Raw genomic sequence first — 27,491 nt, forward strand, 5'->3', positions numbered from 1 at the left:
GTCTGACTTAGGGGTACACAAGTAGCTCGCTCAACAGCAGGGATGGATTACCGAACGGGCCTCCCAGGCCCAGGGGCACATGAGCTCAGGGGTCCCCTAAGCCAGAGCCTCTGCGTGAAGTCGATGTTATGTATCTCTTATTTGTGGTTGAAAGAGGTGTATTTTGTTAATTTGCTGTTGGCTTTAATTGAGTGTACCTGCACTGTGTTAGAAAATGTGCATGTGAGCCAGGGGCATAACTACAGACAATGCAGCCAGCGCAGAGGGTTCAGAGGCAAAGGAAGCCCTGCCTTATTACTTTTCTCGGTCATATGACTGTTAGAGTGTCGCTAGTGTAAGGCGACTGTGATCAGCGATTCATTTATTTTCGATTTGTAGAGACCTTATGCTATATATGCCCTTGAAATGGCAAACATGTCTCTGTCATGGTCTCTTTGACATGTCCAGGCCCAGGGGCCCATGGTTTCATAATTCAATTCAATTCAATTCATAATTCATAATCCGTCCATGCTCAACAGCAGTGTCTCTGGGAAAGGCCAGTATGAATACATGGAATACAGGTTGCATGTGAAGCTTAAATGGACTCTAGTACAACCATCTACATTTGTTTGACATGAATTATCTTTAATAGTAACAAAAAGGTGGAGAAGCAGTTTAAAAGATTCATGCTGGAAATGTAGCTCATGAAGTGATCATATTAAAGGGCTGTACTTAACGGACAAGGGTGAATTAGTGTTGGTGTAAATGAGCAGTTGGTCTGCTTGGACTATAAACTCATCAATTTACATAATTTCTGTTATCCAACCTCAGCTTAATCCTTTCTTGTTTTGGAGATGTACTGCTCCAATCTTATAATCATACATTCATTTTATTTGGGGAGTAATTATCTTATAATACAGTAATGTAAAGCTCTACCAAATGGACATTCAGCTGCAAAGAAATAGTATTTTATTGGTTCTTTTACAACTCTCCAGCTATTCATTTATACACACAATTTCCAAGAAATGAAATGCATCTTGCTTTGGCCACACCATTCCATTATGTTACTTCAACTGGCAAATGCTAACAGAAGGGAATGCTGCACAATGCACAGTGGTGTGTTTATAATGTGCGCATACGATTTGAAGATGGTCCTGCTAGTTTAAAAGGCATCACATTACATTATAACCATACACTTTAAAAATATACTTCCTGTCAGTTGCCATGGCACGTTTCAACTTTTCTGGCAAAGCCCAATTAAAGGCCTCCCAGGTCATCATACAGTGGATGAATGATGGACAACACAGAATGCACTCTGTCTGCTGTACATGATGGCCAGTATCAATCACCGTTTTCCTGCCTTAGGAACTGCAGACCTCACCAGATTCTTTGAGCAACACCTCTCACGCAGAAAGCCAAGTAAATATGAGAATGTGAACACATAGTGATGTAAGTATGCCGTTTCATTGATGTATGCATGTGGATCTCTCCATGTGTTATAGTTCACCCACACTTGCTTCCTTTGTTAATGTTTTTTTTTTTTTTTTTTACGTTACAAGTGCACAGCAAGATAACCACAGTCTTGTGTCTCTAGCACCATTGTTTGATCTCTTTTTTCTCTTTCCCCTCCGGAAACGGGCATCTGCTCTGGAACTCCGAGGTTCTGGCTCTGCGCCCGCTCATCTTCCGGGCCTGTCAAGACCTGTCAGGGATGCTTGGGTCGCTCCATCTTCAGGTAGGGCTCAGTGCTGTCGGAGTCGCTGTGGTGCTTCCTCTCGCGCGTCTGCTCCCCCTTGCTGCAGCGCGTCCAGGAGGGGGAGCGCATGTAGCCTCCGCGGTGTAGAGGGGGGTGATGGTGACCTGGAACGGGACGGGAATTAGAAAGAGAGGAGAGAGAGAGGTAACAGTTCCCTTGTGTTCTTATGGGCATTCACAAGAACAACACAGGATGGTCATCCCAAATGGGAGGAAAAAATGATTCACATCTCCATATTTCTGGGGTTATATTCCTCAACATGTCTTCTTGTCACAACACACTCTGTTGCCTAATGTGCAGTTCTGAAAACGGAAATATGAGAGCTAATATGCCAACAATATGACAGGATTTAAGAGTGTTCCGAGGGTTTTAGAGCTGCCTGTGACAGAGTTGACTTCACTGGGTGTGGTGTGATCAGGCTGATTGGAAGAAGTGTGTGTGTATGTCTGTGTGTGTGTCCATGTGTGTGTGCATTGAACATAAAGTAAAGGGAAGACTGATTGCTCTGGGATAAGAGGGCCAGAGAGGTAACGACTGGAGGAAGTGGAGGTATGATCTGGTTAGATTTCTCTTTGCTATAATGATTACTACCCCTAGAGCCATCCATACACTGCTCTCTTCGACTGGATAAGCACTGTGCTGTGCATTCCTCCATCATCAATCCTACTGATGGCAATGAGTACATAATCGGATGATTAGAAAAAGACAAATGGCTGCCTTTTTCTCCAATGTCAGCCACATCTATTCCCTAGTGCTATCGGTAGGGTGAGAATAAATGTGTTTCATACACCGATTTTGTGTGTGTGTGTGTGTGTGTGGGGGGGGGGGGGGGGGGGTAGATGAGATAGATGTCTATGTGATATTCAGAGCTAGATGGCTATGTGATTTAAGACTAAATATTTGATCATCTTTGAATCTATGTTATCAACATTATTTCATAAAAAAAAAAAAATGTAGGCTACATTCATATGTAGGAACAAATCTCGTAGTTCTGTTCCATATTTTATTCTACCACCAGGTGGCGCCTACTGCCACCTTTACAGATATAAAAGCTGTGAAAGCAAAAAACATGATTATATGATTTAATACACCTCATATATCACACAATCAAAACACAAAGATCAGTTTTTTATTTGTTTCATTTAACAAGAGGACCTCTACCCACCAAGAGTATGTAAGGAAAGTACTGCAATGCTCTCATACATGCTCAACTCAATTAAGTGATCCCATTGTTAGACACAACTAACAACTGTACCCAACTAAATTGCATTAAAATGTGTTATTCTTTACATAATGCATAACCCTGCAACCCGTAGTACTGAACAAACTAGGAATGTATAAGCCTTAAAGTTAAGTAGTGGTTTAGTCCAGTTATCATGCCCTGTTTTCTGCTAAATGCCACCCCCGTAAATCTCAGAGTGTGTGTAGATTCCTCTCTTGAGCCATGCTCCTCCCTCATGCGCTCCAGTGCCATGATATTGATCTCCAGAGATTGATGGGGCCTCAGCTCCATTTTAATGAGAAGGACAACAACTTGCTCAGCTCACTGAGACACCATGTCCTCATCACTGGCTGCCTCCACACCACAAAGCCTTCTATGAGTTTAATCAGTCTAATTATTTATCTGTTTGTGTCCATAAGGACGTTTCAGCATGGTGTTTGTGTGTGTGTGTGTGTGTGTGTGTGTGTGTGTGTGTGTGAGTGGTTTGGCACGCTCTCTCCAGAACACCAGTTGGTCGGGTCGTGAGCTGAGCAGCAGCGAGCGGTCTGGCAGACAGAGCTGGCCGACGTGGCGTGGCGCGGCACATTGCGGGCGTCGCGCTCTGTCTGATTGACAGACTCATGAATATGGATGCGGGAGCAGCTGTGTCTCAGCAGGATTCCGACGGCCAGAGATCACACCATCAGAGGCTGGGTGCCTCCTCCAATCGCTCGGTGCTGACCCGCCCTAAATGGGAAGACTGACTTTGCTTAGAGTCAGTCTTTCACTAAAAATGATACTCACAGCATTTGGAAGCACCCCGATAGACTATCAGCATTCCCCCTGTCCACTTGGCAAACCCCATTGCAAAGGTCAAAAGAAAGTTTAGGTATTGCAGTGTTTTTGTCAATCGTTCAGTGCATTAAGTTGGAGTTGATGATCTCTACAGCAAGGAAAGAACTAAAGATTCCCAAGAAATTGTAGAATCGTGGAATATGGGCCATGTGCCAAGCATCTTTTCACTAGCCCAACTCTCAACATCTTGTCACAACAAATAGTTACTGGAATCCATTAGTTGCTACAGAATGCCAAACTTGCTAAATACTCTAGAAAAACGCCTGAGGATGGGGCAAAAGGGTGGGGATGGGACATAAGACCAAGGGACAAAACTAAATATTTCATTACATTGTTTAATGACCCTCATATATCACACAAGCAAGGCATAAACAACTTTTATTGAGTTTTTTTCTTCTTTTTGACTGGTTTTGGTTTTAATATAAATTTTTGATAAACATATGAAAACACCAACAGCTGCTATGTTTAAAAAGAGTTAGGCTTAAATAATTTAGTATCCACCATTTACACCGAATGCTCGTACTGAATTGACAACACAGAACAGAACAACACCGAAAGTCTCTCTCTCTCTCTCTCTCTCTCTCTCGTTACCCCAGCCCTGACCCTTGCTTGTCTACATGATAAGGGAATGTCAATCTCTGATGTTACATCACCTAGACTTGATGATATTATGTTCTTCCTTTGTATGATGGGATGATTTGAAAAACTGGCCTGGACACTGGAGATTTGGAGAATGCAGAACGCAACAGCTGGGACTCCTACATCTCATCTGAGATTTTGGTATTAAGAATTCGGATGACTTAAGGTCAAGAAACAGCTGAGTAAAACACACACACACACACACACACACACTCTCTCTTTTAATCTAATACATATTAGAGTATTTACGTACACTTTCTTTTCCTTGCTTTCACAAACACAGCCGTACTGAATACAAAACGAGGGTTTGAGCAGACAGCCTCAGGAGTGGTTGAGGTAAGGTGTGCTGACAACTGCATAACAGCTTGAAGCTGTCAGTTTCTGTCAGCTGGTCTGTGCTGCAGGGTCCACACTGAGAGACACACCTGGCTCTCTATCGCCGTTCTCTATTACGTCCCGATCATTAAAACACACCTTTTAAAACCATTCCTTGCGTTTACACGACTGAAGTCAGGAGAGAGAGAGAGAAAGAGAGAGAGACAGAGATAGAGGACAATTGCATTTTGAATTAAACATAAACATAAATCCGTTTAGAATGTAGTGTAATGTTCCTGACAGTGCGAGCATCAGAGAGTACAGAACAATGTAGAACAGTAAAGCCCATGGGGAAGCCCCCGCTCAGGCTGGCTGCTTTTGGCTGCTGCCTCCCTGACTCCCTGATTGCCTGTGACTCTGAATAACCCCCCACTCACGCTTCCTGCCATTAGCACAGTGCAGAGTGATTCACGAGGGCTTATATTAAAGGAGAGAAACATGGTGGATGAGGAGAGGGATTTTGTTTTGGCTGTGGTGAAAACTGCTGCTCTTCCCAGCCCAGCTGACCACAGAGGATATTAAAGAGGTCTGCATTAGTGGCAGTAAGCGCCAGGTCTTGAAGATGGATAATGGGTGTCATAACTCTTGGCTTTAGGACAGGTCTGGCAGAATGAGGACCAGCTGATACAGGCCATAGTAGTCTGAGGCTTAAATGCAAATGACGGGGAAAGCTTTGCGAGTAAATTGCTGTTTGGTTTGGGGTATAGGCTTACACAGTTCGACGTGGCGGAACATATAGCCAATTATACATCAGTCAGAAGCTAGCTTTTGTCAGTGCCAGCTGTGCTGTTGTTGATGTTTGAATGGCATGTTTTTTTGGTTGTTTTCTCCTCAGTTTGCTAGTTTTATACAAAAACTCTGTAGTGCCTCTTTCAGCAAGTTAAGTGAATAGGTGTGGCATACAAGGGTGGTGAAAGACTCTATGTGTATAATCAGAGACTGTTAGTTTCCAGAATGCAGAATATGTAAGCAAGAATGTGAATGTTTGATTGTGCAGTGGTGTCGGAATTTAGAATGTAGTTCATGTTCCCCTTTTGTGTCTCGTGTTAGTGTGCATTGCTGTTCTTGTTCTTGTTCGTGTGTTATGGTTGTGGAATTTAGCAGATGCTTTTGCCCAAAGAAATTTACAAAACATTAGAAAAACATTAACACTTAAAATAAAAATAAAAAATAAAATGCATTTTTAAGTTTTAATGTTAAGTGTACCCAGGCTGTCACTGGAACAGCCAGCACTAGGTAGGTCATTCCACCACCGAGGTACCACGAACGAAAAGAGTCTTGCTACTGACAGAAGGAAAAGACAACAGCCGGTAGTGGTCGAGAGCGTGAATAGTGCTTTTATTACTGCAGTTAAATAAGATGGTGCTGATCCAGTGGCTGTCCTACAGGCGAGAGTGAGGGATTTCAATGTAATTCTAGCAGCTACAGGGAGCCAGTGAAGGGAGACCAACAGAGGAGTTACATGTGTCCTCTTAGGCGGATCAAACACCAAACACGACGCCACAGCCAGACTGAATAATATGCAACGGTCTCATTAGACATGCAGGCAGGCGCGTTAAAATTGAATCGCAATAGTTTAGTTTAGAAATAACCAGGGCCTGCACAAGAAATTGAAGCATATTGTGTGAGATAAGTTCAGTGAGTCATCAAGTACAACACCCAAGTCCCGTGCAGGCTGTGAATACCAGGAGCTCACTTTTTGAGCGTCTTTGTGCTCCTCTTAAGTTTTTCACTCACTGTGCTTTATAGTGTCTTTTTAGTCTTTATGTTCTGCCCTCCCTCCACTGCAACTGTTATCTTCACACAGAGCTGGGAGTGAGGCATGGTTATCGTGTTCCCTCACTGACAGTTTTACGGTCTATTTATTCAGTGTCAGTGCTATTAAATCAGCCCGCATCAGCTTGGCTGCTGCGCGGTTTGGCTCCTTTTAAAACTAATGTGAGTTTTACTGTCTGATCGTCTACACAGCAGCAGCTGCAGGCTGGCTTATATATGGGCGGTACGGTGCAGGTGTGCTGTCAGGGTGATAATGTTCACTAGAGCTCAGGGACCCATTCATTTAGGGCATTTAAAGCCTTCTGTGAGGCAGCAGCAACAGAAGCAGCTACAGCAGCACTGACACAACTTTAAGTCAAACCACACAAACCCTCTGACAGTGACTTAGTTATAGGGGTGGGAGACGGGGCAAAGGGTTGGAAGGGCAATTAAAGAGGTGGTGACCTGACAGTACAATAGTAACCCTGGAGGATGGGGTAACTTTAGAAGATGGCAATGGCTGTGTGTGGTGTGTGTGTGTGTGTGTGTGTGTGTGCGTGTGCGTGTGCGTGTGCGTGTGCGTGTGCGTGTGCGTGTGCGTGTGTGCTCAGCAGGAGGGAGGAGTTCAGTAAGTTGGGGATCACAGGGCGGAGGGACAGGGCTGCACGCCAGCGCTGGGTGACAGGCGTCTCCTGACCATGATCAACACCATAAGAAACACACACAGCCAGACATGCACACAAACACCAACCAGGGTTTGGAATGCACGCTCTCTCACGGGCACGCATTGCTGAAAGTCTGGTGCCTGTGACCTTTGACCCTGGTCAAGGTTCATGTTTCAGGAGTCACAGCCAGGGATCAGGAACAAGACCAGACTGAGAGAGCGGAGGAGTCGCCCCTCAAACGGAGAAAAACAGGGCTAGTCTAAGATTCCCTAACATGGTTATACTCACTATGTATACACTATGTGAGCAGTGTTGAATAGACTATATCCTGAGTATCAAGTATCAGGGTTGGGGATTAAATAGTTACATGTAACGGAATTACGTAATTAAATTACAAAATAAATGTAATTGTAATCTGTTACAGTTACTGAGAAATATGTGAATTAATTACACTTAATAATAAAAATGTTTTGCAAAGGGGTTACATCATTAGCAAATATATTCTTTATCAAACATAATAAGTTACATCACTTTGATGAAGTAATTTAAATAGTTACACAATTTATTACATTTTTTATTAGGGTAACTAGTAATCTGTAACCTATAACATTTCAAAAGTCATCTTCCCACCCCTGCCAAGGACAGATAGATGGGTCCTATATGCAGTTGACCTTTGCCGTTATAAATAAAATATAGGGTGCTCTTTGGCTCTGTTGATATATTGAGTTTAGGTGTCAGCCACTTATGTTGAATTGACATGTCCTTGATGGTAGGTTAATCTCAAGCACCTCTGCCTGATGTAGATTAGGTGTTTACTGTTTGCTCAGTAGATTCTCTGTTTAAACAGGGAGAGCAGGGAGGAAAACAAGGTAACAGCAATTTGCCACTGATTCTCCACGTTGGCCTCCCCAGTTTACGACTAGTCTGGTCCGCAAAACCATAGAACTTATTCTTTGATGACGAACGTATTAATTTAGTGGCATTCTATCCCCTGAAAGAGAGCACTGTCTGTGAATTAGCGCAAACATACTTCCAGAGGAGCAAGAGCTGGACTATAAATGGCCGCCTAATGATATTACAAAGATCTGTGCCACTGATTGAGACAGTGCGGTGGAACTGACCTTGAGTGATCTCGCTGTTTAGCATTCTGAGACATGGATTGGTTTCTTAGCGTTCTTTATTTCCAGGATTCAACAACTCTAGGTCCCCCTTAAAAACGTATGCCCTTTTTCATCATTATGGAAACAAAAGGCATGACAGCCTCCATCAGCCATGTCTAGGTTCCTGCACCATTAAGTTCAATCAAGGAAAAAGGCTAACTGACATAATGCAAGCATATCCTTATGTTATATGGCTAATCCCACAACTGTGAAGCAAGCTCTCAAATTATCATTTTATGAAATGATCAGACTCTCATTATTCCATTATATCTTACTTGACACATTCCATTAGGTGTTATGTTAGTTTTACGTCATTTAAAGTCAAGTCAGGAATATTCAAATTCATTTTTTTTTTCATTTTTTCTATTTTTAATATCTGTTTTTAACTTGACAACAACACCCAGCAGCGGTTAGTTGGTTTACATCTAAACAGTGCTGTGTGTGTTGTGACTGTATATTTACCCACCTCAGGACAGCATCTGCACAGACACGGCGGGTGTGCTATATTCATTAGCAACCCTGTGTTTGCGTGGTGGCACTTACTTGCTAGACACTCGTTGTGGTTCTCCTCATCAGAGTCGGCGAACACCTCAGCGAGCTCCTGGTCAGACATGTCTGTGAGCTCGGTTAGGTCCAGGAGGTCAAAGTGCACCTCCAGCGAGGACACACTGCTAAGTGGCTCTGTGGAGCAGAGAGAAGAGGTCAGGGGTGGCCAACATTACACTTAAATGGTCATCAGGGATAAAGATCTGGCACTAATGCTGTAATAGATTGACTAACTTACCTATACTATTACAGCAGTATGCAGTATGGTACTAGAACATGAGAAGCGGTTTTAGTGTTTCGTCCTGATTTGGTCATGATGGAAGCTGGAGATGGAAACTTGATACTGGATCATGACTTTAAAAGGTAACAGTATTTTCCTTTGTGGTAGAGTGGGGCAGTTCCTCCTGTGGGAAAGCTGAGCCACCATCCTTTTTAGAAAATGTATTATTGTAATCGCCTGATTATGTCAAGCAATACACAACATTTTGAAGGGTATGTAAATGAAGTTGGGACTACTTTTTCCTGCTGTAAAGTATAATCGCTGGGCAAAAATAACTTGGCTTACCCACCTCTCCTTTACCTTTTTTAACATACTGAGAGAAACATTTTTACACAGTCAATTCAACATCAAACATTGCAGTGTCATAATTTTATTTATATTTGCTCAAATTCTATTTCCAGGATTCATTTCAAGCCTTGGGTCCCTGCTGTGTTCGAAGAATAAAGAAAGGCAAGAAGAGCTGGGAGGTGGAGTGTTTTTGCGTGTGTGTGTGTGTGTGTGTGCCGTGTGTGTGTGCCGCGTGTGTGTGTGTGTGTGCGCGTGTGTGCCGTGTGTGTGTGTGGTGTGTGTGTGTGTGTGTGTGTGTGCCGTGTGTGTGTGTGTGTGTGTGTGTGTGTGTGTGTGTGCCGTGTGTGTGTGTGTTTGTGTGTGTGTGTGTGTGTGTGCCGTGTGTGTGTGTGTGTGTGTGTGTGTGTGTGTCTGGGAGCGCAGTGGGAGAGATGTCAGGTCTGACTTGTAGAGCCCCCCAGCGAGTTTCACAGGCAGACAATGGAGGCTGAGCTGAGCTGCATACCACACTCGGCCAAACCTCTCCCATGGCCGCAGGCAGTGGGTCTTTAACCCAGAAATGGGGTTAGCAGGGCATCTGCAACCGCCTGCGAGTGAGTGAGTGAGTGAGCTAGTGATGCCTTCAAACCGTAACTTTTCAGTGTAGCTGTGCTAACTGTACTCCTACATTTTTATATGCATGCAGGGTACACCAGACTGCAAGGTGATTCATTAGTATTGCTGTATGGCCCACTTGCTGAGCTACAGAATGTTCTAGACATATTATACCCCAAGACTGCGGAGTAGTCAAAAGCAAAACAGAGTAAACACACCTTCTGGTAATGCCACTGAGTAATGATGATTTTTGAGGAAAAACCCACTAGGGTGATAGGTATTACTCACGGTGTTATCTATGAGCTAAATGGTTTGGAGTGCGAGACTGAAATCACTGGAGGTTCTTCTTCTGTTTTTAAACCACAACTCCGTTATCAAACTCTCTCCACAACCCACGTCCCCCCCGTTGCTAATATGAGAGTGCTTTGAAGACACCCAGTCTGCTCCTTCTGCTTCTGCATTAGTAAAGAAGGGAGACAGGCAGGCAGACAGACGGGTGGTGGGCTGTTGCCTTTTGAAGTCCCCCTAATGAGCTGTCTCCACCCGGGGGGAATTAGAGAGGAGGGGGAAGTTGAACGCTTTTGCTCACCTTTCCTTTCGCTAATGTGCCCCACCATTAACATGGTGACAACCCCTCCCTTTATCTTCCAGTTAAGCTCTGCCTACCCTCTTGCAACGCAGACTCACAGGCACGGACTCATGCACGCACATACACAGACACACACACACACGGACACACACACACACACACACACACACACACACACACACACACACACACACAGAAATCCACCTCAGGCGCAGTGGTCATTCCAGGCTCTGATGAAGGTCAGGGAGCCTGATTAGCAAGCAATGCATTGCTCTTTTAGCTGCTTTGGTGATTAGCTATTAATTATGATGATAAGGATGTGAAAGCTTTTTGGCTCTGTGTTGGAGGCTGGCTGGTGTTCCTTACAGCCTCTTGCAGCCTCCAGTGGCCTCTTGCATGGTCCAGTTCATTCATCAGCCCCACTATCAATTGTATTTTCTCATGCACAAAGGCACGAACTGGTAGCTTACTCTGTCGTTGGATGCAGTGATGCAGAGGTAAAACAAGTCTCTACTACAGCAGTCACCACCACTTCTGACACTCCTTGGCATCCTAACTCTACCCGCATAGAATGTTGCATGCCAGTACTTCAAACATAGTACTGAACTAAAAGGCCATTGCAAATAACAATGTACCTTGCATGTATTAGTGATGGAAGTACAATTTTCATCATATGAACAGAGAAAGTTACTCAGTTCCTGACATGGCCCTTAACTTTAATGAGTGACAAGTGTAGCCAGCTGCAGCGAAAATATGCATTTTAACTTTGATGCAGTTCTACTTTGAAATGGTTCTGGCTCAAACCCTAAAGAAGCAGGTTTTCTGCCTTCACTCTTTACCTGACTGATGAGCCAGATCCTATGAAAACTGAGGGTGTACTGTTTTTTATTTCTGAAGTCAATCTCATGGAGCACTCCTATACTACACGTGCACGTCCTTGTGATGACTGAGTGGGCCGCTCCTTCTATTGTTTCCGATTCGAGCCCCAGTAGCCTCCACTCTCCAGCAGCTGAAGAGTGAGGAAGATCAGTATGCCCTGAGCAAGGGAGCTCCCCTGGGAGACAGGAGAATGGCCGCCTACAGCACTGTCTCCGTCTCTGAGGCTCTAGCTGACCGTGAGGGTGGGTGGGAAGGAGAGACAGAGGAAGAAAGAAGGGGGGTGGGGGTGGGGGCGGGGGCGGGGGCGATACCAGGTGTGAGAGCCAGATATTTAAAAAGTGGGCAGAGACTAAATCTACCAATGTGCTTCAAATATGCCTCCTTTTGGAGTCTGTCTACACACCCCTCCCTCCTTTGTTTATCGTTTGACCCTTCTTCCACCCCTCCTTTTCCCACCACAGTGCTCTTTGAATTATTGATTCAATTGAGTAACCCATTTTCCCTTGCAGCTATATCTGTGAGTTATGGAGGGGGACCGCGACTGCCTTTAAAAAAACGAGGAAAGGTAGTGGACCGGACAAAACGTACCTTTATCTGTCACTCTAAAACCCTGTTTTCACAGCGCCAAATGTTGCCCTTTTGTTCTGATAAGGAGGCTTCGTCAAGTTAATGACTGCTTCCATAGCGCAGCCACTAGCACCTGTTTCTCAAGCAGTCCCCCCTTATGCCAATGACAGTCACTGTTGGCTATGACTCTGCCAGAATTACAACGTCACTAACCGTGGTTGTTCTGAGCACTGAGACGCTCTCAGGCTGAGAAGAGCCCGCTGAGCTGGCAGAGAAAGCCATGGCTGGCCGTGAAGGGGGGGGGGGGGGGGGGGGGTTTGGAGTGTGGTGAGTGTGGTGAGTGTGGTGAGCCTAGCTGGAGGCGAGGTAAGGATAATGAGAAGGACAAAGAAATGGAGAAGGAGGATGCAGCTTGTTGAATTAACATGGCTGCCACACAATTATTTTGGAAGCAATGGCTTCAGTTCTGAGTTGCTATGGGTTGTTTCACTGACAAGTACTGTCAAGAAACAGGCATTAGCCTGGCTTCATATTACTTAGTTTAGAAGGACAGTAATAAGCCAATAATGAGCCAAATGGAGTTGCGGAATAGAAAGACTACTGACTCCATCGGTAAATAATAGAGCAGCCATTCAAAGGTCAAAACTATGACTTTGTGTGTGTGTGTGTGTGTGTGTGTGCAGGGCCGGAGTGGGGCCACTTTTCAGCCCGGGAATTTCAGCCCACTTTTTTCACGGTAGTGGAAATTGGATAAATGAAGCAACAGTTCAGCTCTTACTATCCTGTAGTTTTTTTTTATTAATACCATGGTTCAACAAATAATGTAAAGGTTAAATAATAATCCACTTAGGCTGAGAAGTTAACAAAAAATATTCCACAAGGATAGGTTGATAAATTAACAAAAGCAGAAATAAATAAATAAAGCATTTGAAACGTATCCCACTCTTCAACAAAGAGGCATATTGAACTAATGTTTACAGTTCAACTCACAGTACAGTATACAGTTACATTGCAAATAGCACCAACAGCATCTACAGCATCAGTAACCGCCTAAGCAGTGCACTGGTTTCAGCCACTTTATCTATAACTGTGTCGTTGCTTATAGACATGAGGATTTCCTTCTCTGTGCACATTAACATGAAAGCCTCCAAGTTGTCCTGACTCAATGAGCTTCGTAACCTATTCTTCACAAATGTTAAGGTTGAGAAGCTTCTCTCACATGCAACCTGTGTGATGGACAAAGTCAACAGAAACTTATATGCTAACCCCAATGACATGATAAGCATCCGTGAGGAGGTTGTACTGTGAGAGTATTAAATCGACACAAATGGCACTGTTTTTGCAGGAGGAACAGGTCCTGCTTTCAAGCTCCATCTCTGGTAATATTTTGCTTGCGAATAGGTTGACAACGCTACAACGATATTAACCAACGCGGGGACGGCCCAGTGTTCCGAAAGCCCGATATTCCGAAATCTCAATATTCCGAAAAATAGTCCCCCTGGCATAATTTAGAAATATTTTAAGTGGCACAAAACACACACGGCATTTAGTTTGCGCAGCGGAGCGGTGACGCTCACCGGGCTATCACGCATATAACTTTTCCTAGGAAATATTTGTTAACTTAGCCTACTCTGCTTTTGAATATGGGATACCACTCGTGCGAAGGAAATCACCAGCAGATTGTCGCAGGACATTACGCAGATTTAGTCAAGCACTGACAAAGCATGCATGCGTTGGCTATCATAAAAGTATTTTTGTATCATCGCGATGCAAATGCCATGTGTGTATAATAATATTCTGAATTAAAGTTCATGCTTGTGTAATAAATGCATTCATATGTTTATGATTGTGTGACTCATTCGGATGTGCATGTGGGCTACAGTGGTTCACGTTGCTGTGCTGACTGCTGAATTTCGGAACAGCGGGCTGTCAGAATAATGGGCTTTCGGAACATTGCCATTGAACCAACCAACGCAACGTTAGCCAAATAGTTACGTTGCTAATCAGTAGGCCTATGTCTCTCTTTACCAGTTGCCACTTGTGTATGTCCTCTTGAAAATAAATCGGTAAGCTTGGCACATTTGGCAGCATCCTCCTCCAATGCCTTTCTTTTTTTCAACCTGGATTTTTCAGCCCCTCTTCCTCCCATCCATCCTCCCTGACACGTATCGTTGCGGTAGGGCCGGCCCAGCTATCGGCAGTCTATCTGAGAAAACTTTTTGGAAAAGACGGGCTATGGACCCAACCAACTCTATTTGGGAGGGGATAACTCCATCGCATGGTACAACCCATGCCTAGGCTGCGGTGTCAGAATGCGGAACGTGTGTAGCCTACTTTAAGAAAAAATGGACTAACGTGACAAATGTCAAAAAATTAAATTCTCGACCGGCCCAGAAGTGAAGCGGCCTACCGGGAACTCTCCCGATTCTCCCGATTACCCACCCCGGGCCTGTGTGTGTGTGTGTGTGTGTGTGTGTGTACGTGTGTGTCTGCCTATGGAGAGAGCTAAATCCAGGATGAAGGGCTTCGTTATGGGTCATACCGTAGTATAATGTACCACTGTGCTTTTGCAAACTAAGGGAACAAATTTAATAAAGCTAGTTAAGTATAACTGCCTGCATGTTAGATTACATTTTCTGGGCCACAAGAGCCAGAGGGTACCCCAGGCTCATGGGACCCACTGTGGTTCAAGAGACGAATATCAAATGGAACAGGAAAAAAATGTGCACTGTCATCTCGCATTCTTTAAAAGAGAACAGTTATGTGCTTATGAACCTGAAAGAAATGAATTGGTATGCTAACATCTCTCTCTGCTTTCCTCTCACAGTAGCATCACTTGGCGGCCTATTCCGGAGCAGGGTCTTAGCATGGAGCTTCGTGCTTTGGCGATGAACACAGGATCTGCCTCTTGTCTTCTGAATGTGTGTTCTGAAGCCCTGGTGGATAATGGCTGCCTTGTGTGTTGTGTTTTTGGTCTCAGCAGCATCACAGGGACAAGAGAGGACTTCTGCTGCTGGACACAATCACGCTTTTGAGCCCCCTGAGCTGGGTGGCCGAGAGAGAGAGAGAGAGAGAGAGAGAGAGAGAGAGAGAGAGAGAGAGAGAGAGAGAGAGAGAGAGAGAGAGAGAGAGAGAGAGAGAGAGAGAGAGAGAGAGAGAGAGAGAGAGAGAGAGAGAGAGACTGACTGTCTGTCTGTCCTGCAGGGCATTTGGATGCACCCTGTTTTGCTCCAAGAATGACTCACCCCTCAGGAGAGGGACCAAACTCTCTCTAATATGGTGTGAGAGCATCCCTGCCATGACAAAATATGTGCCAGATACACCATGTCACGGGGAAGACAAATGTTTTTATCAGTTGAAATGGGAACTGAAGATAGACTGGACTGCCAGAGGCCGACTAGGATACATCATGATACCTTGACATGGACAAGTTTATGTCTGGAGTTGAGTGAGTGTCTCCTTTGGGACCAGTAAATAATAAGGACAACATATTATTATTTCCTCCCCTTTACTTGTGTTTATATACTGTAGTTCTAGGTGTGTGTGTGTGTGTGTTTTCTCGTCTGCATTTGCCATGCCAGTATATCACCCGACCCGATAAAACAACGACGTGTCTACGTCCATTCATTAATCTTACACAAAACACAAATAACATGGCTAAGTTAGGAAAAGTACTGCATCCTGTGGGCTGTGGGACAATTCTATTCCAACAACCATGACTCAGCCATAATAGATCACCCACCCCACCCCATCTTCCCCATCAGCCCAGATTTCTGGGTCTACTCACGTCTTCTCTCGGTGATATGCAGAAGGCTTGAGTTGTGCCCGAGGAGGCATCCCTCCTCCTCCCCCGCGGGATGCTGGGATGGCTCTTTGGACAGGTCCCCTGAGCTGGAAGGCTTCAGCAGTTTCTGGATGTCTTTGTTGGGCTCTGTCAAGCAAAGACATGTCAACGATCCATTCCACTGTGATTTGATTTTCACTTTCACTGTCACAAATATGACAGGCTCCATCTCTAGGCCAAAATGAGCAACGCTAGGCCTTACGGCAACTGTCTGCTACAGTCGGAATGAGGAAAAGTTGCAAGACGTTCTGAGGTAATGTGGAGTCCATCTTAAATTTTAAATCTGAACTCATTCATAATGTGTTTCCTCCCTCACACTGTTATCAATCTTCCACACATTTACCATGCAAGTATCTGTGTGGGTATAAAGCAATTCTACAGTTGTCTGTCTGCCATGTGCCATGCCAGATAGCAAGCAAAGCTCAAAAGTTAACTTCTTACTGAACAGTGCCAACAGACAGATGAACCAAACACTCACCTCAATGCCACTGCCTGCATGACATACTGAACAATGTTCATTTTATGATTATGAATTATTGATGTATTCGGGGCGGTGGTGTATTTTAATAGGTGGGCCACGTGGCACCTTCATAAAATTATACTTTTTTATATTTTATAATTTTAATTCCTTTTGTAAAAGAGACTTATGTCGACAGGTTAGATTCATACAAATAAATATGCAAACACACAAAGATCTGAATGATTCTTTTTTTTTCTTCAGCTAATGCACATGCATGCACACACAGACACACCCACTTTAACAAATGCCTGGCCCAAAAGTGGTGATGTTACAGGCTGCTCAAATGACCAGTCAAAAGCAGAAAGAAGCTGTTAGGATTTCAGACATCTGGTGGAGGTATTGTTTTTGCACTTGATAGCTGTTGAGGTGCTACTATAAGAGAATGTCATGCCCAAGGCATTCCTAAGTCAGGTGTTGGCTATGGCTATCTGTGTTCATGTTGAGTTAATGTTCTTGAGCAACAGGGTACTAAGAATAGAATTGTATGTTCACTTAATTTTGCTACCACGTTACAAAGCTGTCTCAAGACATTCAGTTTTGTAAAATGATGATGTATGTAGCACAAGTAGGTAGCTGCTTATTGCTCAGTAGACTACTTAAAACAAATCGCTCATTGCCTTCTCAGAGGTTATATTTAACTATTTCATAATCTTTGTAAATGATGAAAAGGACAGATGGACACAATTTCAATGAGCTTTAAATGCTCAAAATGAAGAATAATATATTAATATTCCTGAATCACAGCACCACGTATCCCTCAAAATCCCCAGAACACATCTCAAATTAGATCGTAAAAAGAAGTTTGTATGAGTTTGGAGAGGATCATTTTAGGAGGGCATTTGATTGAGGTGACCTGGAAGAGGCTGGATGTGACTGGATGCTGTTTATCCGGTCAGAATTGGCATCCAGTTAAGAGAAATGGAGAACGGCTGGTTCAGCTATTGTATAGACCCATACTTTAGAGATGAACAAAGCTGCATGTGACACTGTTCATGCCTGGTTTATGGCTGTGATCAATAACACGAAGGACCTCTGAAAACCCAAACCAAAGTGTTCCCTGCCTCTCCTCTCGTGCCCTCATCAAGATCTCACACTATTCACTATGTAAACATGAACACGCACATCAGAATGTGTCTTTTCTCTCTCAAAAACAGACACATTTGTAGAGACAGACACAGACACAGTTGGTCTTCCCAAAGTCTTTTCACATGAAGGTACTTTGTCTCTGCCAGTGGTGTTGCAGCAATGAGCTGAAAATCACAACAACATACCAGTGCCCAGTTTACTGCCACCCCACCCAAACACCCTTCATTGACTCCCGGCTCAGCTGAGTATACTTGCTCGTTCTATCAGTTCTTCCATCATCACTGTTCTTCTCTGCGTGGCAATAGCCAAACCTGGGAGACAGATATAGCAGGTTTTAACATTACTAGAAATATTGTATGAAATTCTGTCGGACGTTCCAAAATAATACTGATTCTGTCCTGATTTTACAGGGAATCTTAGTTAAAAGTACAAAGAATGTAGTGTGGGCACAAAAGAGTCTTCATGCGCAGAGGGTGCACAGATCACTGGGTAAGTATTGATTTGTTTATGGAGCTGTAATCAAAGCAAACGAAGGGCGAAGCAAGTCCTCCTTGTTCCTCTAATTTAAGTCATGGATGACTGTACACTGGAGAGAGTTTATCCACCATGGTACTTCACCCGTTTGTTGCCGTCTTTAAGCAAACGGCTTTGTTCAACTTGTTAGTATACATCTTGATTATTTGAATTAAGAATTTTTCTTTTCATTAATGAACAAAAATATAAATAAATAAGATACAGAGACTGAGGTTCTTTGATCATAGAAGATGATGGCGTGTATCAGTGTGATCATGTGATGGCATGTATCAGTGACGAGGGGCAGCACAACTGCTTATAGTTAAAGTAAAGGATGGAGCCTCAAGCTAAGCGGTTAATTTCCGCAAGAGCACTCTCAGTCGATGCCTCCCCACTGAGGTAAGGCCTCTCCTTTGCAGTCAGCTGAGACCCTCCTACTCTCCTACACCTGTCTGTCTATTCTTAAATGACCATCATGGTCAGCCTCGGACCACAAGCTCAGGCTCCATTTGGCCCTGATGAGCCTCCTTGTTAGAAGTTGGCATGTTAGTGTGTACGGCCCGCCTCCTGAACAGTGGCATTCTGAAATGATGCCGGCGGGTTGTGACTGGCACACACAGAGTTTAAACATCCCTAAAGTCTGTATATGGTGTGACCCCTGAACAGTGGCATTCTGAAGTGATGTCAGCGGTAGAGGGTTGTGACTGGCACGCACTTTATCTTTCAAAGACTCACATTTCAAGCCACTACTACCATAGTTCTCAGCCTTCATGCATGCCTCTCTCTGAATCAGCAATTTCGGGCTCCAGCCATCTCTGTAATTGTGTTTACAACAGTGCCTTGCTCAAACTTAACACCTCTGCTCAATAAAATCAATCTTAGCCTCACGGGCCCGGACCAACAGCAATTTGTAGTTAGTCTCACCCTGTGACAGCACTTTTGTTGGCTTAATGACCTGCTTTAGATGGAGTCGGTGAAGGTTCTTTTGCCTGGAAATCATCATTTTGAAAGACAGCACTTCATTATTCAAAGCGTGGAGCAAAGGAGTGATTTCACCTTTTCTCTTTCAACATAGAAACCCTATTAGCTCACCCTTACTAACACGTGCTACTCTTTATCTCCCTTCCCAGGCTTACCACTGTTTATAGAAGTTCCACAGAAAGGTACTGTACAGACCATACCACAGTCAAACCATAATCAAAAGCACATTTCTTTTGCACAGCATATCAAAATTGGTCACATTTGTTTAAAATAATTTCACCATTTCTCGAAAACCACAAAAATAAAAGCAGCTGGCAGTTTGCTGTGAAGAAAGTGCCGGTACTTACCTGGGCTTCCCGCCCCTCCCTGTGCCTCCATCCAGCCGAGCCGAGCGCGCCGAACTGCTCACTAGAGCAGCTGCATGAGAGTGGGGAAAAGCACACAGACGGAGAGAAAGAGAGAGAGAGAGGGAGCGGGAGAGGGAGAGGACGGGAGAGACAAGGGTGTGAGAGTGTGTATGTGATCAACGCCCCCTCCTTTTTACAGTGAGCGTCCTCACAACTGCTCCTGTTTCTTTTGTTTTTATGAGGGGGTTATTTCTCTCTCCCTTGCTGGTAATCTGTTCTCTGCCTCACTGCTTGATGATTGTGATCCCCTCTAGTCCTTCATGCAATCAGCCTGGGGATGCACTGCACACCGTTTCCTCACTGTCTGACTGAAAAAGTGAGTGAGCATGGGATAAGTCAGTGAGAGAGAGAGAGAGTGAAAGAGAGAGAGAGGGAAAGAGAGGAGGGACTGAGAGCGACATCACACTACATATGCCAGGTCTACTTTGCTCGGTAAGCAGTGCATTGTAAATGAGCTTGGCCAATGCAGAATACAGAGAGATCTAGAGAGAGAGAGACACAGAGATAGACAGAGAGAGCACGCGGAGCCCACTGGCAGAGTGCCCAGATGGAGTGAGGGGGGATGGTGAGAGTGGTGATACTGGGGCATTGGGTGGGGAGAAGGCACGGAGGAGGGAGTGGACTGAAGTGACAGGATTTATTATTGTATGTGTCCTGCCTTTTAATAAAGACATAGACGTCTGCACAGCACTAGGTCCACTGGTCCATTTAGTGCTCATGGTGTCAGAAGAGAGACACACTGTCTGCTCTCTCTGCAAGTCAACTGCCTGCCTGTTTTCAATGCATTCCACAATGACGTAATAATAATCTGTGCTATGATAAGGTCTAGCTAAAGCCAACTAAGCTCTAACTGAAAGACTAACTGTGAAATTTACAGTGGAGTGAATAAAGTAGCTGCCCATTAAAAGCCCTAAGAGAGGTTCAAATACCATTCTCAGTTGCTTACTCAGGAGAAGAGCAGAGCAAAAGCAAAGTAGTGAAACACAATTTGGCAGATACTGCCCTCTGGTGGAATAACCCATCTATAAGGGCACACTTTTTGAAACATATACTTCAAATACAGTTTGTCAATTTCAGTCACGGTGCAAATCCTTCGGTTTCACATTTTTTTATGCTCTCTCTCTCCGATTGTTATAAAATGATCAATACTCACCAACCAATAGAGTGTCAGGCATGACATTGACTAATGAAATTGTCACTGCCTCCTGCGCCCCACACATAATCTAGCCTTAAATGTGAACCAACTAATAAACATTCGAGTAGAGTTTGAGGGGCGTAATCTCTTATCTTTCCCCTAAAATGGCATTGGAACTGGCCATTTGTTGTGGGAGCCATGTTATAAATCTTTAGAGACCTAGGTTGGACAGGTAGGAAGGTCATGTAGGATTCATGATATGGATGTTGCACTAAGGGGTGAAGCTTACTTTTCCTGATGATGGGTGCAAATGACTCAGTGGAACCGTGGGTGTTCTATTTACCCACACACCTTCCTGTCCCTGATAGTGTACTAAACAAAATCTGTTCGTACACTGGAGTAGGTTGGCCTAATTAGGTTGTGATTAGCATGGGGTCTGCCAGCCTCCAACCTGCTTTTCAACTGGCTAGCATGGGGTCTGCCAGCCACCAACCTCCTTTTCAACTGGCTAGCATGGGGTCTGCCAGCCACCAACTGCTTTTCAACTGGCTAGCATGGGGTCTGCTAGCCAACAGCCTTGGTCCACATCCCAAGCATCCAACTGGCAGGTGTCACTGCTCCTGAGCCTGTTCCAGTTTCTTCCTGTGTTCACTGCACCTGCTGGCAACCAGCCTGTTCCCGAGTTTGTTCCTGAGTTGGCTGAAGTTCAGCCTGCTTCAGGGTCAACCAATGTCCAGTCTTCAGTTTGCCCTCCTTGAAGGTCCCGCCTCCTCAGCCAGCCAACCACCTGGCCTCCTGAGGGGTTCCACCATAGCCGCCCGCCACCATCTTTCCTTCTTCGCCACCGACCATCTGAGGGGTTTTGCCTTTGCCGCTGGCCTCACAGTCGTCCTAGAGGGTCATTCTGTCCTCCCGACTGCCCTCTAGAACTCTAGGACCCTGGCTTTCTGGCAAGACTATCTTCAGGATGCTGAATGTAAGTTTGGTATTTGGTACAGCGTTTCAACAGAAGACATCATTCTCTTGTCCTTAAGCTGTGGTGGCTCCACTGGCTTACAAACTCATCAGCAGATCTGTTTATTCGTGGAAGGTAAACATAGTGAAGAGCCTTAATGTGAAGTGGGTCCATGAAAAGGAAAAGGTCTTTAAAGTATGCTGACACCACCCTGTTTAGTTCTCCCCACAATCTTTCAATTCTTTGGTTATGAACACAACATCTGAAGGAGTTGCAAATCCGAAATAGAAGATCATTCCTCTCTCCACCAGCCTCCACCAATCTTTGGTATGAGAAAAAATACCAACATGTCCAACCATAAAACTTCCTCTGTTTGCACCTCAATTCTCAATCATAAAATGTGCAATATCAATGTTCTCACTACCAGCAGCACTCGTGACTCCTCCATGAAACACAAATCTATAATTATAGTATGTGGGTGTGACTATTGATGAATATATGGACTTATGTATTTACACGTCACAAATATTCTTCCATAATATTACTGATGGGTCCAACTGTCATTTTATATAATTTGTTGGTACCGAGTTCTTTGTAGTACCAGACTGTCTGTTGTTTAACCAAGAGCTGAGGCCTGTGTTCTTATGCTTTCCTCCTTCGTCAGAGGCGTTATCTTGCGGTGCCTGCAGAGAATTTGCAGAAACTAGAGCAGAGCGCTGAAGCATCATGCATGCTGCAGGCTTAGGTTTTTTTCGTTGTCAACAAAATGTAGAAATAAGACAGGCCCCCAAACCTAGTGCCAAAGTACTTTAGATGAAATGTTGAAAATATGTTTCATAGAATGGCTGAGTATCTTAATGTTTCAGTTGTTACATATATTACATACACGTTTCCATTATTGTCAATCAGTCACATCCTAAAACCTCTATGACCCTGCACCAATGACTCGTGTCAAAAAGTGTACAGATTAGAATATTTAAAATGGAACTGTAAAAAAAAATTCACATTTTTTTCAGTGGTTGTTTCCATTTTGAAGCGTGGGAGAAAACATTCTGATATAGGCTTCTCTGTGGTCTCTAAGTGAGGCCATACCACCCTCTGTTCAACACAACAGGATGTAAGGTTGAGCAAGCTCACACACAGACACACACACATAATGCTGGTATGACTGTACAGAGCCTGTTATCAGGTGTAGGAGTTCATGAGGTAGAACTTTCCCCTTCACGGATGAACTGTGAGTGTAAGAACACAATATTTTAGACTTCACGGTAATCACTGGGCAACAAAATAGCATGTATTCTACTTCATTACATTGTAGTATGTGAAAGGATTTAATGGACATAACAATGGCACAAATACAACATAACAATGACACAAATATAAGTGTGATCACTGTATTCAAAAAGAAAAGTACAATGTAATTTCGGCCATTTTTTACAGAAAATCTTTCCATGAATAAACTGTTTTGTTTCACGCAATATAAACAAATGATCTTACAGGGGAGAACAGTAAAATAACATGAAACAACATGATACAACATGAACATGATAACAACAAAATAAAATGCCAAAGTGTACAAATACAATGTTGTGTGCCAAATCAATACAGTAATATCTCAAAAGTTCAAGATGACTTTTTAATGAATTTTTTTTGATATTCCTCGAATTAGCCTGATTATATCATATATCTGAACAAGTAGAACGGCAGTAACAGTTAACATTATCACAAGAGCAAGGACGTTTATGCAACGAGCAGTGGATCCATAACTTCTGGCTCCCAGATAGTCCCCAACCATTTTCCTGTCCCGTGACTATAAGACAACATCATTATTGCACAACTCACATATTGTTAAAATCACACACACATTCCCTCTTAGTTTACCTCAGTCATTGATAAACTTTGATAATTTAAAATGCTTTACAGACATCAAGTGCTAGAAAATAATGTAATTAAGAGTACAAAATTTTAGAGAATAGTTTACATTAAGATTTTAACATGTGGAATATTAGTAACACCAATATTCTGCAGAATCTCAAAATCTCACTCCTAAACTTCCAGTAGTTTCACAGGACATCAATATCAAATGACAGTATCACAACAGAATCTCAAATCTGTCATAAACTCACCTTTATGGAGTAGCAGAAGGCAACGAACCCCAAGCAGAATGGGTTACAGAAGATGAGATGGAACATTGACCATATGATATAGTCCTTTGGCATGGGGGGTTCCACATAAACAATTTGGCTCTGCGGCATGTGAGTCACGACTTGCATTGGCACATGGTCTTGGTTTGGTGGCATATAATCCATTGGATAGTTTGGTGGCATACAGTCCGTTGGATAGTTTGGTGGCATACAGTCCGTTGGATAGTTTGGTGGCATATAGTCCCTTGGATAGTTTGGTGGTAGATGATGTGCCATGCTAGCTTTTTTTGAGAGCTGGGAGGGAGGAAATTAATGGTTATCAGACAGAAAGTTAAATGTGGTTTATCAAAAGCAACAGCACAGTAGTATCACAGGCAGCTCTTACAGGAAACCACGTGGGGTCTTATAATGCTTCCCCCTCTGTATCGGAAAGAAGAAGAAGAAAAAAAAGAAGTGACTAAACACCCAGCTTGTGTTATTTTTTTGCTGCTGTCGCCTGTATCTGTGCACACCACTTGTCATACACAATCCTGTTCATCTTACCAATGCCATATGTATACAGTGTTTTATAATAAATAAATGAAAATGAAGTCTGCTCTACTATAAGTAAATTATTCCTGCTTTTTATGTTATGGCTTCTTCCAATTCAAGTAATTGAAGTTATACATGTGTTTATCATGTATCTTCCAGACGTGTGGAATTTCCTATAGCTTCCCAGCTCCAATATCTCTCCCACACAAAGTTAACGTGGCTATCACTGTACTGTTCCTGCTATGTGTTCTACACGACCAGTGCGTTAACGCAATTAAACAGTCAGCCAAACTCGATTTTCAGAATGGGGTGTGTTGTAGATAAGCGGACATTCCGTATATGACAGGCGCAATACCATGAAAAATGAGAGTGTGTTGAAACTTCGTCATCAGTGAGAAAATGCAGGGCACTGTCAGAAAATGTATTTAATAGGATATAATCCTGGACAGACACAGGAGTCAGAGCCCCCCCCCCCCCCCCCCCACAGGCAGAAAAGCAACTCTTTCTAAGCGTCCCATTCAAAGACCAGGATGCTATTTGAGTTACCTTTAAAACACCATTGAAAGACCAGGATTTATTTTAGGACCATTTGACACCATTACAACACAACCGCATCTATCCCTACAAAAAGTAATCTGATCGAATGCAGCTGTATATTACCCTCCAACTAGTGGACAACGGAGCAACACATGGGATTGCAGAAATCTGTAGGGAAAAGTTAACGTGAGAATGAAATTGTGTGAGAACAGTCAAATTTCTATGATTTATGACGTGTGAGTTCCTTTCATAGTGTGATCACAGTGATTCACTTATCTGTCAGATTCATGCTCAGCAACATCATTTATCATTGTTCTGCATGTATGTATAAAATAGATATATACTGACTTGATTAGTTAGATGGTCTGGTAGAGTCCAGTGTCTGTGTTGTGGGTTCAAGGGTCCCATATTCACATCTAGTATGGGACTGTGCTTCTCACAGTGCAAGTTGCACCTACAATTACTTATATTACCTTCCTTTTTTTGCATGGGCACACACATCTACCAGGACTTTGGTACTTCCATGAGGAAAGGTCACAGTCTAGAATAAACTCATTGAAATTGAACACTAACGAGGCCACCACTACCAGCAGTATGCAGCACTCTGTATTCTTGTGGCTAGTAGTAACTTAAATTATGACTGGCTGTCGATTTCCTGGAATATCATTGGCTATTGATTACCTGCACTCTGGTTGTTTTGTATTTCCTACATTCTGATAGTCTAGAAATGTCCTGTGTTCTGATTGACTGTTGGTTTGCTGGATTCTGGTTGGCTGACTGCTATTTCACTGGCATTCTGGGCAAAACGCTTCATTGTGCCACTCTGTCTTTGGTCACTTTGTCTATGGTCTCTGCAGTGATGAACCTAATGCTATGCTTCTGTTCAAAAAGATTCCACTTCAAAGGCACACACATGTCCACTGCTGATACTGTTAAGTCTTATTGCACCGTGCTGACAAAAATATGGTAATTTTCATCCCTTTTGTTCAGAATGTTGCCGCTACCAGAGGTATCCAGCTGTGCACCCCAGTTGTGCAAGCCACACACGATACTTGGGGACACAGAGAGGTCACCCAATCCTGTGCTCCCAGAGCTCCGTTGGCTCCCAGCTCCAGGCGGTTTTTAGTTACCCCAAGCCGGTTTCAAGGCCCCCATTACCTCTATATAAACCAGACCCACCTTTGTCCAGTTGTTGGTCAAAAGAAGCTGGAGGAGAGCATCACCATAAGGAGCAGTTGTTGGACGATTCGCGATTGAAAAGGCCATTCACAGATCAGAAACCGTCTCGATCATTCTTGCCGTGCGTCCTTTAGAGTGTGAATGTTTTGTTGTTATTTGTGTAAATAAATACATTTTCATTGGGACTCTCTCTGTTCTTACTGGACAACATTTGGCGATTGGCACCTATTAGTTAGAACAACCCTACCATCATAGAGAACACTTTGGGATTCAATCACATATCCCCCTCCTTTTACATAGCACTGCAAACAGTCTGTCACTAGCACGCAATGTCGAGAGCTACCTACAGTCTCCACTCCAGCATGCCACTGTCATGAGTTCAGACAGAGTTTTGCCCTGTCTTGTGTTTCTGTTTGTTGTGCACAGGTGTAGCCATGGCCTTTTAGGAACTGCTTCCATGACCTGGCTCTCTCTGACCTCGCCGACTTCTCCGCTTTTCATTTGGACTTTTGCCTATGGAACATGCAACATGCATGCAGTCCACTGTCCACTGATTCCCTCCTTGCTACTTCCAATCATTTTTGATATCGGGACTGCCCCGATTAATTAATAAATCTATAATTTTTTATTCCAATTTGCTCGCCTCTGCCTCCCTTATTGTTTCGGCAACCCTAGGCCTTAACAATATGGGGGCACGTCAAACTATAGCCTTTTTCGTTTTTTGCTGCGATTGGTTTGTTTGTCGCTGTGGGGGGTAGCCTTGCAGTTTTCTGTAAAGTTGGCACGAGCCCAGTAACCTCCGAAGACGGACTCAGACCCATTTGTGAAACTGACAAATAACCATGTTAACTTTTTAAACACTGTGAATTATCTCAGATTGTGTTTTGTGAGATATATGTTCACTGTTTAGAAACAAATGGTTCAATAAATGGATGAGTGCAATGAAAATGTCTATATTCACTAAAAGGAGGTAAGGAAGCAAAAAGTAAAGGTAGTCTGTGCAATGTTTAATGTACAAAGAAATAGTTAAGAAATCATTAAATTATCAGATGAATGCAGGAGTATTTTGAAACCACAAGATTAGTTGAAATTAGCAGGAAGAAACAGTGTGAACATTTGGTGCCGTCTGGTGATCACCATGAGAACTAATAAACAACTACAAGAAAAACAACAGCAACTTGGACTACAATTTAACTTTGAACTACTTAAGTGTGAACATTACTCTACTTTGATACAAGACAAGTTGTACATAAGCAGTTTAAGATATGTTCATTACAGATATCTATGTGAAATTATGAATTCATACCACTTTGCTTCTCACAAATATAATAGATTTCTGCACTACAATCACAGCCATTCCAGCTGTTCAGCGGTGATGTTTGTAATCTCTACACAGTCCTCATCACCAAATGCCGTCCGGTCATTTGGCTCTCCCAACAGCTAGTACCTGAAATTAGACAAAGCAAGGGACGGGAATTCTATTTTATATAATGTGCATGTCCTGCTGTCCAGTCTGAAAAGGTCTTGGTCA

General features: G+C 43.5%; 1 protein-coding gene across 1 annotated transcript; it reads right to left on the minus strand.

The window, feature by feature from the left end:
* Nucleotides 1-1,022: 1,022 nt before the first annotated feature.
* On the minus strand, nt 1,023-19,835 carry LOC105906496 (dysbindin domain-containing protein 1). The gene is made up of 4 exons (XM_012834649.3): nt 19,420-19,835; nt 15,916-16,059; nt 8,929-9,066; nt 1,023-1,839 (listed from the first exon to the last, which is right to left on the minus strand). The coding sequence occupies exons 1-4, from the start codon at nt 19,448-19,450 to the stop codon at nt 1,685-1,687; spliced, it is 468 nt and encodes a 155-aa protein (XP_012690103.1). The 5' UTR covers nt 19,451-19,835; the 3' UTR covers nt 1,023-1,684.
* Nucleotides 19,836-27,491: the final 7,656 nt, after the last annotated feature.

This window comes from Clupea harengus, chromosome 6, assembly GCF_900700415.2.
Source record: "Clupea harengus chromosome 6, Ch_v2.0.2, whole genome shotgun sequence".
NCBI classification, from domain to species: Eukaryota; Metazoa; Chordata; class Actinopteri; order Clupeiformes; family Clupeidae; genus Clupea; species Clupea harengus.